The sequence below is a fragment of the Podarcis erhardii genome, assembly GCF_964252035.2.
Source record: "Podarcis erhardii genome assembly, chromosome: 7".
NCBI lineage: Eukaryota > Metazoa > Chordata > Lepidosauria > Squamata > Lacertidae > Podarcis > Podarcis erhardii.
This window is the reverse complement of record NC_138511.1, coordinates 22,063,280-22,077,439: the sequence shown is the minus strand read 5'-3', so window position 1 is coordinate 22,077,439 and position 14,160 is coordinate 22,063,280. Positions and strand designations below refer to the sequence as shown.

The 14,160-nt window shown below is 50.5% G+C and overlaps 1 protein-coding gene across 1 annotated transcript; it reads left to right on the top strand.

The window, feature by feature from the left end:
• The first annotated feature begins 9,643 nt into the window (after window positions 1-9,643).
• FNDC10 (fibronectin type III domain containing 10) lies at window positions 9,644-12,597 on the top strand. Its single transcript, XM_081871562.1, has one exon. The coding sequence runs from the start codon at window positions 10,442-10,444 to the stop codon at window positions 11,261-11,263; it is 822 nt and encodes a 273-aa protein (XP_081727688.1). The 5' UTR covers window positions 9,644-10,441; the 3' UTR covers window positions 11,264-12,597.
• The last annotated feature ends 1,563 nt before the right edge of the window (window positions 12,598-14,160 follow it).

Genomic DNA, 14,160 nt, shown 5'->3' with positions numbered 1-14,160 from the left:
AAAGTCCAGAATTATTAGTAGTATCAAAACTAAAATGTAAACGCTACAGCAGCCTTTCTGAAGCTTGGTTCCCCAAGTGCTGTTGGACTACAACTCCCATCATTCCTGACCGCTGGTTCAGCTAGATAGGGATGATGGGAGTTGTAGTCCAAAAACATCTGGGCCTCAAGGTTGAGAAAGGCTGATCTGAAGGGCCACAGGTTCAATTTAAATAGACTTTTAATTGACAACAAAGCTGACCCCAATTAATTAGGCAGCTGATCTGTTTTTTAAAAAGCCTTAGTACAAGTGTGTTGGTAAACAGCAGGTGGCTAACACTATCTCAAGAAGTTTGGGCTTTTGCAGAGGTGGCAAGTTGCCATTGGCACAGAAAGGAACGCCCCCTAACCCGTGGATTTACGCCCCCTAACCTGTGGATTTGCCCTAACCCCAGAAGTTGCGCCCGGTGCGGCCGGCCCCCCCTGCACCCCCCACGCTACGCCACTGGCTCTGGCGAGCCTGTACCAGTGCAGTACACGGAAACGCCGTTTACCTTCCCGCTATAAAGCAGTACCTCTTTATCTACATGCACTTAGGGGTGCTTTCGAACTGCTAGGTGGGCAGGAGCTGGGACCGAAAGACGGGAGCTCACCCCGCCGCGGGGATTCGAACCGCCGACCATACGATCGGCAAGTCCTAGGCACTGAGGTTTTACCCACAGCGCCACCTGCGTCCCTGTCTGGGGACTAGCAGGCCACAAAAAATGGCTCAGTGGACCTATTTTGGCCTGTGGGTTGTGGCTTTGACACCCCTGCTGTAAGTTCCAAGTTTCTACATCTCCCATGTTGCTATTTTAGAAGCTCAGCTCAGCAAGAGCCAGTGTGGTGTAATGGTTAGCGTCAGACCTGGGAGGACCAGGGTTCAAATCCCCCAAACTCAGAGCGATCCGTGAGAGTGCCTGGTGAGGAGATATAGAGATTTTGACAGCTGTCAAAGTAGCTGTCAAAGCTGGAGAATAAAAAGAGAACTTTGTTACGATGACTTTGCCAGTTAGATTCGTTACAATTTGGATATAAATTGTTGAAAACAAAGGATAACAAGTTAATTTGACTTTGGAGTGTGATCTGGAAGGAAACTGAGTTACTATAATCCCTCTAGAGGGGGCTCTGGGACACTACAAGAATCGATGCAAGTGGAAAAATACTCATGGAATTGAATAGGACTTTTTATCTCCTGGGAAAGCTGCAAAAATGAAACAATATTTTGTCTACAGAGGTCTTGACACTAAAGGAGACAATAGATATATCTATTGAAGAATGGAAGGGACTTGACGCAAGTTTTTATTCCTGAATAAATAAAGCCTCTGTAGAGGAACTAGAAGCTTTTGGAATTAGAACGTCTTTGCAGCAGAACAGGAAAAGAAACCAGAGGAAAGTGAGGAAGAGAACAACAAGAATTGGACAAAGCTGGAAGTGGGAACATTTGGGACATTCAGATTCAAAAGGACTAAGAAACAAAATTTGAGTTTTACTCCTGAACATAGAGATCTGGATGGAAAAAATGGACCTTCTTGAGATAGAGTTTTTATAAGATTGGGTGTTTGAAACCAAAGACTATCAAAAAGATGGCAAAGACTATCAAAAAGACGGCAAAGTGGAGCTGAGTGAGATTTGGACAGGGATGTGGGGTCTCCAGGCTGAGAGCAGACTTGATGGACATTGGGGATTGAAACCGGGAAAGGGGGGAGGAAATTCGGAATCCAAAGGGTGTAAAATTATACTTTGTTCTTTATTTTTTTTACTTTGTTCTGCTTTGCGTACTAAAGAGGGGAATTCGTGGAAGGGAACAGGGGTCGATCTTTGGGGGGGGGGAAATATTTTTACGGTTTGAACATTGGGTCAAGGATAAATAAGCTTAAAATTTGGGGTAAGAACTTGTTGAATTAATTTAATGGAAATGGAATACAAGAGGGGGTGGGGTGGGGAAGTCCTGGAAGGATGTTAATGAAAGTAAGGCCTAAATGCAAATGTTTCTTCTTTTTTCTTTTTTTTTTCTTTCTTTTTTCTTTTATATTTTGGATGTTTTTGGAAACCTCAATAAATATTATTATAAAAAACAACAACAAATCCCCCAAACTCATTAGGTGTGTGACCTTGGGCCAGTCACCTTCCCCCAGCCTATCCTACCTTGCGGGGTTGTTGTGTGGATCAAATGGGGAGGCAGGTGAACCATGCAGGTGAACTTCAGCTCTTTGGAGGAAAAAAAGCTGGGATAATTCATGGAATAATTAATACGCTTAGCTCTTGGGCAATGGACACACCCGTGGCCTAGCAGGTGGTAGGGCAGACCAACTCCCTCCTCAGGCATGAACTTCACCGTGTGACCCTCAACTTAGTTACCATCTCTCTGAAGGCCTACCTTACAGAGTTGTTGTAAGGAAAAGGGGAATTCAGTACATACACCACCCTGAACACTTCTCAAAAGAAAGTAGCAGGAAAACTTAATAACTATCATATTCATGGATGGGACCACGGGGAACAGCCAGGGGTCAACGGGAGACCCCAGGCCTCATTTGTGGAAAGTCCTTGGTTCATTCCCCAGTTACAGCAGGCATGGGGAGCCCAGAGCCCCTCAGATCTGCTTTGTATGCAGAAAGTCCTGGGTTCAACCCCAGCTCAGGCTCAGCGAGACATGTCTGGAATCCTAAAGTGCGGTCGCCAGTCAGCGTAGATCAGTCTTCTTCAACCTGGTGCCTTATTTCGGACTAAAACAGGTGCCCAAGCCACCTGGTTGTTCCCACCATGATGAGACGTATCGTTTCCCCTTTAAAATGATTGCAATTATTCCAAACATCTACAAAACCGCTCCTCCTCAATCTCTGGAACCATCATGCAAAATGTGGTTATGGCGTTTTAAGAGGCATCCAAACTCATAGCCAAACGACTGTCCAAAATATATTGCACCTGGGCCTATAAATCAGCATGTGCAAATTAGCACCTTTTTTTGTCTTCTCTTTGAAATGGTGAGTTTCCTTTGTTTTTGGGGATGTTGCCCTCTTGGACGCTGAGGTTTGCCCTGGGAACAGAGCAGCAGAGTCAAAGATGGGCATGATGCTACTATGAGCTGTAGTTCGCCCCCTCCCCTTCGCTTTCCAACACTGCCAATTATTATCTATTTGTCACCATTTGCGCTTCTCTGTCCCTTCTTTAAAAATATCAGCGGCGGTGTCCTTTCTAAAAATGGGACGGAACAGTACCTCTAATCTAATTAGCCTTTTCTCTTACCCGGAGGGAAGAAGCAGAAAAGCAATAACCCATAACCCTTAGTTTTCTGCAGGATGTTTTGCGATCTTGCTTTGATGAGTCCAGGCGCATCTCAGCAGTGAGCAATCTTGAGCAGGGTCTGCTCAGGCAGGGGTGAGATACCTGAGGACCACGGGCCTAATGTGGCCCTCCAGGCCTGTCAACTGGCCCCCGCAGGACCCTCTCCAAGCAGCAGTCCTCCCCAAGTGACATCCTTTCTTCGCAGACCTTCTTCCTCGCTGGCACAGCTCCTGATCTGGAAGTGTCCTTGAATGGCGATAAGGCTTTCCCTGGATGGAGTGTAGGAACTTCAGAATTTGGCACAGCTGGAATACAGCCTACTCTACAGACAGAGTTAGTGCCCTGTCAGTTGTTCCACCCACTTTTCCTTCTGGCCCTGCCAACCTTTGCCAGGTGGTCCTTGATACGATTGTCATTGTCCCATAAAGAACAACAAAATTGAAAAATCTACCTCAGACATTCAAAAACCAACACACCTGCTAGCCCAGCCTGGTTAACCTGCTAAAAACTCTGATACCCCATAATTAAATACAATATACTCCCATAGAGACTACCTTAAAGGTAAAGGGACCCCTGACCATTAGGTCCAGTTGTGGCTGACTCTGCGGTTGCGGCGCTCATCTCGCTTTATTGGCTGAGGGAGCCGGCGTACAGCTTCCGGGTCATGTGGCCAGCATGACTAAGCCGCTTCTGGCGAACCAGAGCAGCACACGGAAACGCCATTTACCTTCCCGCCGGAGCGGTACCTATTTATCTACTTGCACTTTGACGTTCTTTCGAACTGCTAGGTTGGCAGGAGGTGGGACCGAGCAACGGGAGCTCACCCCATTGCGGGGATTCGAACCGCCGACCTTCTGATCAGCAAGTCCTAGGCTCTGTGGTTTAACCCACAACGCCACCCGCATCCCAGAGACTACTGGTGCCTTACACTGCGTTTAAAACCAAAATCGCATTTGGATAGAAACTGTTTCTCAGGCGGCTAGTCCTAGTCTTTATAGCCCTGTACCTTCTTCCAGAAGGCAGAAGCTGAATGAGATCATTTCCGGGATGCGCACTATCCTGCACTATCTCTGCAGCTTTCTTATGACACCTGGAAGCATAGATTTGAGGTTGCACATGTGGCAGCATGGCCCCTAGACTGAAAAAGCTTCCCCGCTCTGGGGCTAGGGCATAGACACATTTAAAATGGGCATCAAAAGAGAGGTTTTTGCACAAAGGAAGAAGCAAAAGGAGCCTCTGGCAGGTGTGCAATTCATGAACAGTGTTCCCCCATCGAATCATAGTGTGTTACTCCAAGGTCGTTTTTTTCCTGAAGTTTTCCAAAATTCCACACATACATTTCAATGCATAAAAAAAAACCTTTCCCCCCCTTTTTACTTCCCACCCTCTTTTCCATGGTCTCTGTTTCTCTCCCTCTGCTGCATCCAGTCTTCTATGTCTTAAACCTTAACAAAACTACTATACTGCAATCTTTAATCCCTTCTGTTGCTCATCGTTCAAATCCTGCTCGTGTGTTCATCATAGAATATTTCTTTAAATAATCTGAAAAGGGTTTTCACACTTCCACAAAACCTTTGTCATTAGGTTCTCTTAGTTTAGCTGTTAATTTTGCCAATTCTGCATAATCCATCATCACCTTGTTTATCCATTCTTCCCTCAAGAGTCATTTAGTCCAACCCCCTGCAATGCAGCGAAGAACAGCTCTGGAACATCACTGATTTCCAGATCAAACTGGTTGCATTTAGAAAATCTACCTTGTGGCTCCTTAGCCACTGGCAATTTCACCCTAAGTGTTGGGGAGCTGGTGCCCTTTGGAGCTGGCCGAGCGGAATGTCGGGAGCCCAAACAGTGGGCGGAGCTGGAGCCAACAGGAGGCGGAGTCAAGATACAATAGTTGTGTCTCCATCCTCCTCCCTGCTAAGTTCTCCAAGGTGTAGGTCAGGGGTCAGCAGTTCTGTGCCTCAGAACTTGTGGGGGGCCAGACTATATTTTGGGGGGGAAATATGAAGGAATACCTATGCCCCACAAATAATCCAGAGATGCATTTTAAATAGAAGCACACATTCTACTCATGTAAAAACACGCTGATTCCTGAACTGTCTGCTGGCTGGGTTTTGAAGGTGATTGGGCCGGATCCGGCCCCTTCGCCCTGATGGACCAGCCTCCACTGTGCATGGCTGCTTTGAAATTTAAGAAGGTGCCTTAGACAAAGTAAGGCAATTGGCCCATCCAGCCCAGCATTGTCCAATCCAGGGTTAAGGAATCTTTGCCAGCATTTCCTTCTAGCCAAACTCCCAAGGGCCACATGCCAGAATTGGGCAAGGAATGCAAATGTTATCTTGGCAAACTAGGCTGGTTTCTATAGACATGCAAACACACAGGAGCTTTATACTGTGCCAGACCACAGGGCTATCTACCTCAGTACCGCCTACACCAGGGGTGGGCAAACTAAGGCCCAGGATCCAGCCCAATTGCCTTCTAAATCTGGCCCCCGGACAGTCCAGGAATCAGCATGTTTTTACATGAGTAGAATGTGTGCTTTTATTTAAAATGCATCTCTGGGTTATTTGTGGGGCATAGGAATTCGTTCATTCCCCCCCCCCCAATATAGTCCGGCCACCCACAAGGTCTGAGGGACATTGGACCGGCCCCCTGCTGAAAAGGTTTGCTGACCCCTGGCCTACACCAAATGGCAGCAGCTCTCCAGAGTTTCAGGCAGGAGTCTCTCCCAGCGTTATTTGGAGGTCCTGGGGATTGACCCTGAGGTATTCTGTGTGCAGGGACGAAGGTGGGTTAAACCACAGAGCCTAGGACTTCCCGATCAGAAGGTCGGCGGTTCGAATCCCTTCGGCGGGGTGAGCTCCCGTTGCTCGGTCCCTGCTCCTGCCCACCGAGCAGTTCAAAGGCACATCAAAGTGCAAGTAGATAAATAGGTACCACTCCAGCAGGAAGGTAAACGGTGTTTCTGTGCGCTGCTCTGGTTCGCCAGAAGTGGCTTTGTCATGCTGGCCACATGACCCGGAAGCTGTACGCCGGCTCCCTCGGCCAATAAAGCGAGATGAGCGCCACAACCCCAGAGTCGGCCATGACTGGACCTAATCATTAGGGGTCCCTTTACCTTTACCTATTCTGTGTTCAAGACAGGTGCTCTACTACTGAGCTACATCCCTTGCCCCTTCTCTAGTCTCCATCCAGAAATGCAAGAGGCATTATCAAGGAGACATTGCAGCCAGATTTAAAAAATTAAAAATACTTTGCGTGCAAAGCAGGGCTGGGAAGGGTTATGACCTGGAGAAGAGCTTGGAGGGACAGATGGAGAAATATCGAGGGTCACATTCAGTCTACTGTGGACCTCAGGGAGAGAGTGGTTTTTTTCCATTCCCTGCCAGTGTTTCAGCAGGCGACGCCAAGGATTCAAGCAGGTGCCTTCTGCACGCCAAGCACGTATCCTGCCATTTGAACCACGACCCCTCTCTTTTGAGCAGTTTCAGCGCGGGAGGCAGGAAACACCCTGCTGCACGAACTGTTGGCTTGACCCAGCAAATCTGCTGTGGCCCATTAGACAGATTGTATTCTAAATTTGGCTTCATTTGCAAGCGAGACGGCCCCGTGTCCCCAGCGATCTTTTATTAATGAGCCTTTTTGCAGGGAGCTCAATGTTCCCTGGGAGTAGCAGGTCACTCGGAGCAGCCAAGTGGCGGTTGAAAGGGAAGCACAGACATTTGTCAAAGCAGCCGCTGCAAGGTGCGATATTTTGCTTGGGCAATTTCTTCTTCTTCTGCTGCTGCTGCTGAATTCTCTCCCTCTCTAAATGGGCGTTAAATAGGAATAGGAAGCAAGAGGGGAAACGACTCTGTTCAGACGGTGACCTGGCAAGCCAAACGCACCCCTTTTTAGACATGCAACAAGGTCTTCCAAATGCATTACATTACCCCTCACCCCCCCCAAACCCCATTTATGCAACTAGAATGGAGTTGGTTGCAGAAAGATGATTTTAAGATTATGGTAAGACATAGTGGATTCCATAGTGGAAAACCCTTCAGGCGTCCTGACCCTAGGAGCAGATGTTGTTGCGGGCATCTTTCTGTCTCGAGAATGGGGAATGATTTTTCTTTTTGCTGTCTGATGCTAGAGAGAGAGGGAGCCATGTTGCAGTGATCCGTGTGTGTTTATATGTAAATAAAGTAGATTAGCCAATATACTGAGTTGCTGAGTTGCAAGTTGTGCAAACTCTGCAGATCCCTAAGTGTGCCGGTGTCGGTTGGCATCGGTCGCTGTGATGTTTGGGCTGAAGAAAGCTTTTGAAGCTCCCGAATGATCAACCAGGAGGGAGGGAACATGCCAGTCAGGCATGTGTCTCTGTCAGGGTCCTACTCGAGTGTAGGCTGAACTCCTGACACTCCAGGAGTGAAGCCAAACCACTATGTTAGCAGCACCAAAGTGGCTTCCTTGAGATGCAAGCCAGGGCAGTGTGTATGGAGGTCCTGGGCTGCCCAAATGACAAGACCCCATTCTTGGCCTTTTTGATGTGGTCCAAAGGAAAGAAGAGCAATACATTTGGCACCAGCTTGGCTGTAGGAGTTGCCAGAAGGAGGCATACAAGGCACCATCCAACCATGTTAAGGACTCCAGATTTGGAGAGGGTTCACTCCTTAGCCTGATCCTTCTCCCAAATGTATCTCCTAGATGGGCTCCCTTTCCAGGTTGACAAGACCCCTCTAGGAGTGGATAGGAACCTAAGAAGAGCCTACTGGATCAGGCCAAACATCCTGATCTAGTCCAACATCCTGTTCTCATACTGTATTTTTCGATCCATAAGACACACTTTTTTCTTCCTAAAAAGTAAGGGAAAATGTCTGTGCGTCTTATGGAGTGAATGCATTGTTCCTGAAGCCAAATTGCCCAGGGGCAAAAAGCAGATCATGCTCTTTTTTTTTGAAAGTGCGAAGTTGGTGTTGAAACAAAGCCGCTGATTGTTTGCCAATCGGGGAGAGGGATAAGGGACGCTAGTGGAGGCTGCCTGGGAGTGGGGAGGTAAAAGCCCATGGATCCTCAGGATTTTTACATTGGGTAACCCCAAATTCACCATCAGATCACATAGCATGTCCATGGCTACAGCCTGCACCAAAAACCCCCACACATCCACTGTTTTGTGGGGCCACAATGGCACAAAAACATGGTTACAAAGTACGGATCCACATGGATCCTCAGGATTTTTGCATTGGGTCACCCCAAATTCACCATCAGATCACATGTCTGTGGCCACAGCATGAACCACAAAAATCATACATCCACTGTTTCGTTCAGAATATTTTTTTTCTTGTTTTCCTCCTCTGTGTGCGTCTTATGGTCAGGTGCGTCTTATGGAGCGAAAAATACAGTATATGCCCAACCAGAAGCCTCTGGGAAGCCTGCAAGCTGGATCTGAACACAAGAGCCCTCTCCCCTCCTGTGGTTTCCAGCAGCCAGTATTCAGAAGAATTGCTGCCTTCTCCATGAATTGGTCTAATCCAAGTTAGGGGCCAACATGGCTTCCTGTGGGAGTGAGCTCCACAGGTTAAACTACGCACTTTGTGAATAAGCACTTTCTTTTTTGTCTGCCGACATTCAGTTTCATAAGAAGTCCTGAAGTTGTAGTGTTCTGCGGGGGATATATAAACCTTGCATAGAAGCCACCTCCTGGGGCCGAGGTCTCTTAACTCACTCCCTGAAATATTTCAGGGATTGCTCCCCCACTCCCAAGTTCATGGGCATTGTCATTCAAAAGGTGTGTTTGCCCCCCCCCCCATCATGTGATTGATTGATTCTGTGACATAAATCAAACCAGCTTCAGCGGCTCTGTTCTGGAACCAGCTCTGGATATGACCTCACTGACTTTGCAGAAAAGCAGAGACATCACCTTGCCAACAAAGGTCCATATACAGTAGTACCTCAGGTTAAGTACTTAATTTGTTCCGGAGGTCCGTTCTTAACCTGAAACTGTTCTTAACCTGAAGCACCACTTTAGCTAATGGGGCCTCCTGCCGCCGCCGCGCTGCTGGAGCACGATTTCTGTTCTCATCCTGAAGCAAAGTTCTTAACACGAGGTACTATTTCTGGGTTAGCGGAGTGTGTAAGCTGAAGCGTATGTATCCTGAAGAGTATGTAACCCGAGGTACCACTGTAGTTCCAGCTATGGTTTTCCCAGTAGTGATGTATGGAAGTGAGAGCTGGACCATCAAGAAGGCTGATCGCCGAAGAATTGATGCTTTTGAATTATAGTGCTGGGGGGAGACTCTTGAGAGTCCCACGGACTACAAGAAGATCAAACCGATCCATTCTGAAGGAAATCAGCCCTGAGTGCTCACTGGAAGGACAGATCCTGAAGCTGAGACTCCAATACTTTGGCCACCTCATGAGAAGAGAAGACTCCTTGGAAAAGACCCTGATGTTGGGAAAGATGGAGGGCACAAGGAGAAGGGGACGACAGAGGATGAGATGGTTGGACAGTGTTCTCGAAGCCACAAACATGAGTCTGACCAAACTGCGGGAGGCAGTGGAAGACAGGAGTGCCTGGCGTGCTCTGGTCCAGGGGGTCACGAAGAGTCGGACACGACTAAACGACTGAACAACAACAAGCTGCGCGGCGTTCCCCGCAACAACCCTGTGAGGCAGGTTAAGCAGAGAGCGAGGGGCTGGCCCAACGCTTCAGAGCCAAGGATGGATTCGAACCCCGGTCTGGCAGGGGTGGCACTCTACCTACTACACCACACTGCCTCTATCCAAAATGCACTTTTAATGGTTCCCACGCGCACCCCCTCTTCTCTCCGATTCCACCACCCAGACCCAGCGAGAGTTAAGCGCGCCGCCGCGAGGAGGAGGGCCGCTGGGCGGCGCCCGAACCTCCCGGATCCCCCCCGAAAGGAGGCGCCACCGCCGGCGCCAGCGCGGCCGCCTCGCCCTCTTCAAGTTGGCACTTTGAAAATGTCCCTGCCGTTTGCCCGGGAAAGCCGAGGTCGCCGGGGTCCCGCCTCGGCCTGCCTCCGGCCGGGGCTTCCCTTTGCGCCCAAGCCCCGCTAGAGCGCGCCGGATCCCGGCCCGGGAAAGCCCTTTCCCCCGCGCTGCACCTGCTCCTGCTCCTCCATGCCCCGGCGCCAGCCATGCTTCTCCGGCTCCTGCTGCTCGCCCTGCTTGGCCTGGGCCGGGCGCCGCGGCCGGGAGGCGTCCCGGCGGCTTGGGGAGCCTCGGAGGCGCGCGGCGCGCACGGGGACCCGCCGCTCGGAGGCGCCGAGGACGCGGGTGCGGAGGGAGACCCGTGGTGCCCGTACAAGGTGCTGAGCGAAGGCCCCGACGGCGGCGGAGGAGCCTCGGGGGCGCCGGGCGGGCGCCTGTGTTTCCGCAGCCGGGCGCGGGGCTTCCAGTGCGCGCCGCGGAGCTGCACAGCGCACCGCTCGCCCGGGCGCGCCCTGCTGGCCAACGTGCTCCTCAACGGCAGCGTCCTCCTGCAGTGGGGCTGGCCTCCCTTGCTGGCCGAGGGGGAAGAAGACGGCGACGACGAGGGAGCCGAAGCTCCCACCTCCTCGGCCGAGGTCGGCCTGCTGCGCGGCTTCTCGCTCTCGTGCTCGTGGGAAGGCGCCTACACGCGTTTCCAGTGCGACCGCGTCCAGCTGGGCGCCGCTTGCCGCGACTACCTGCTGCAGGACGCGCACGGCAGCGTCCGCTACCGCCTCTGCTTGCAGCCCCTCTTCGCCGCCGCCGCCGCCGCCAACGGCACCGATCCTGATTCTGCTCCTCCTCCCCGGTGGCCTCCGGAATGCGTGGAGTTCACCGTGGAGCCGGCCGGCATGCGGGAGATCGTGGTCGCCATGACGGCCGTCGGGGGCTCCATCTGCGTCATGCTCGTCTTCATCTGCCTCCTGGTCGCCTATCTCACCGAGAACCTCACGCCCTCCGCCGCGCCCGCCGCCAAGAGGGGAAACTGAGGCGGGGGTTAAGCCCCGAGGAGCGCGCAGTGAGACCCCGGCTGCCCTCGGGTGGACGGGGAAAGAGAGCCCCAGCGAGCAACCTTTGAGCGTGCGCATCATGCCGAGGACGCACAGCTATGATCCCTGCTCCGAATTACTTTATGTAATCACGGGAGTAAGCCATAACGGGGTGTAGCATCCGAAGCCCACCCCCCTTTCAGATTGGTTTCAAATCGGATGGGGGACCTGTGTGTGGAGATTCTTACATTGCAGGGGGTTGGACTAGATGACTCTGGGGTGACTTCCAGTTCTGCAATTCTAGTATTCTTTCAGGTTTGCTTGGCTATAAAGCCCCCCCCCAATTGCTTTCTGAGTAAGCCTGCCCAGGAGGAAGGGGCTGTGCAGGTGGGATCCCCCATCATATTTACTTGGGAGCAAGTCTGGACTTTAACTGGCGACCAGATCCAGTTGCAAATTAGGGCTGCAAAGGGTCTTGGCCTGATTGGGGAAGCACTTCTTTTCAAAATCCTTTTAGCTCAGTTAAAAGGGTGCCTTCTTTGGATTAATGCCACACTTTAAAAAATAGATATATTTAGGTTAATTTCTAATATTCCCCCTCTTCTCACACATCTGGAAATGCTTCTTCCAACAAGAGACATTACATTCTTTCTCCCCCCCCCCAACTGCTGGGCATATTTCCTGGGCATATTTATGCAAATTTAATTGGCTGACCATTTAATCAATGAAAACTCATAGGATGAACCGACATGGGGCCCTTCTAGATTACCTGTTTATGTTGCATTCATCCTGATTTGTTTGCAGGGTGGTTACACAACGCCTCAAAGGAAGCGTTGCCCTTCCAGTGCGTTTTCACTGTTACTTTCCTTATTCCAAAAACTCCAGTCTTTTGGGGGAAGCAGGTTGCTGCGCAAGACTTCCCCGCTATAATTGACCAGGCGGTAGGTAGCTCAATGGTACAGCATCTGCTTTGCATGCAGAAGGTCGCAGGTTCAATCCTGATGTCTCCAGGAAGGGCTGGGAATGTCTCCTGTGTCTAAAACCCTGGGTCACTGCTGCTGGTTGGTGTTGCGAATACTGGGTTATATGGACCAAGAGTCAGCTTCCTGCATTTCGAGAACCTGAATTTGCTGGTATGTGATTGGACCCCGCTCAAAGAGAGTGATGGTCTGGAAGCACCCTAAGATTTGTGAAGTGGTTATGAGGGTGATAGGGATGTGGATGGCGCTGTGGGTTAAACCACAGAGCCTAGGACTTGCTGATCAAAAGGTTGGCAGTTCAAATCCCCGTGACGGGGTGAGCTCCCGTTGCTCGGTCCCTGCTCCTGCCAACCTAGCATTTCGAAAGCACATCAAAGTGCAAGTAGATAAATAGGTACCGCTCCGGAGGGAAGGTAAAGGGCGTTTCCGTGCGCTGTTCTAGTTCGCCAGAAGCGGCTTAGTCCTGCTGGCCACATGACCTGGAAGCTGTACGCTGGCTCCCTCAGCCAATAAAGCGAGATGAGTGCCACAACCCCAGAGTCGGCCACGACTGGACCCAATAGTCAGGGGTCCCTTTACCTTTACTATGAGGGTGATGGCAGACTGCACTGGACCTCCCCTTTCTGTTGGGGGTCAAGGAGAGGGAGGCTCCCTCCCCTACTTTATGAAACAGTGGTTCTGGTCCTCTCTGGCTAGAGACCTCTGGGGGAAGCCCTCACGCAGTTGCCCAGGGCTCATCTCCACACCTGCGCACATCACGTGACAACTGCACCATCAAGTAACGACTTGACTTGGATTGTGGGTCAGTCACCACCTAATAGGAAGTCCACTTGCTCCAGGTCGCCCTCCTTTCAGTAGTGTGAGCTCCCCATTCACTGCCTTTTCTGGTTCTTTGAGAAATTTGCAGGTAAAGTCCCACATGCTCTGTTAACCCCTCACTGACTTCACTCACCTTGCCTGCCTGCACAACGTACAGATGTTGTATTTTAAAGAGGCATCTCCATTTTTTTGGGAGCAGCCCTTTTTGGTGAGAAGCGGTGCAAAATGCCTCCAGTCTTGGAGATCCCAGAGATAGGGACCATGTCTGTGGGGCTGCTGGCTATTAGGAAAGAGACTAATGTCTGCTCTGGGAGCAGGAGGGGAATAAGAGGGGAAGCTAGGACCAAGGGGAATCCCTTGGGTGGGTGAGCAGAAATATAAGGGCTAGCTGAAGATGATGCTGGGAGCAGCTGTGATGGAACAAAGCAACCTCTGGCTGTGCATTCATTTTTCCCCCTCCCCAAAGAATCCTGGGAACTGTAGTTTGTTATGGGTGCTGGGAATTGTAGTGCTGTTCAGGGTAAACTGCAGTTCCCAGGTTTCCTGGAGTGGGGTATGCTTCAAAGGCACTTTGTGTATGCAGCCTCTGTTTCTTCCTTGTTCAGAAGTCTGTTCTGAATGCCAAAGCTCAGGTGGTGTAGGAAGTGCAGGAATAAATGCAAAGTGTGCAAAGTGCCCTGAGCGTGCGCAGAGTCCTCTCCGAGCTAAGCAGTGGTTCCCTCCACCAGCTGGTTGGAGAAGTGGGGGAAGTTGGACACCTTCAGAAAAAGTATAGAAGCATCTCTCCACGGCACCTGGCCCTGTTGAAGCAAAGTAGGGTTGCCTCCATTGCATCAGCTTTAGCTTAGACACACACCTGGACCGGTCCAGAATATGCATCTTCTCATCCATCATGCCTGGGACTTGTTAGCCTGCATCTGGACCGTAGATGGAACTGATGCCTCAAGTAAGGAGAACCAGGCACCTCTCTTCCCCAGGAGTTGAGCTGAATTGTTGAAGCAGAAAACCCCAGAACTCAAACGTGAGAATCTGCCGTCTGAATTTTTGAAGTTTTGAAAATGCAGTGTTTTAAAAAAACGATCTCGAAGTAACTTTTTC

Coding starts and splice junctions, on each gene's coding strand:
- FNDC10 (XM_081871562.1), top strand. CDS start 10,442: ATGCTTCTCCGGCTCCTGCTGCTCGCCCTGCTTGGCCTGGGCCGGGCG.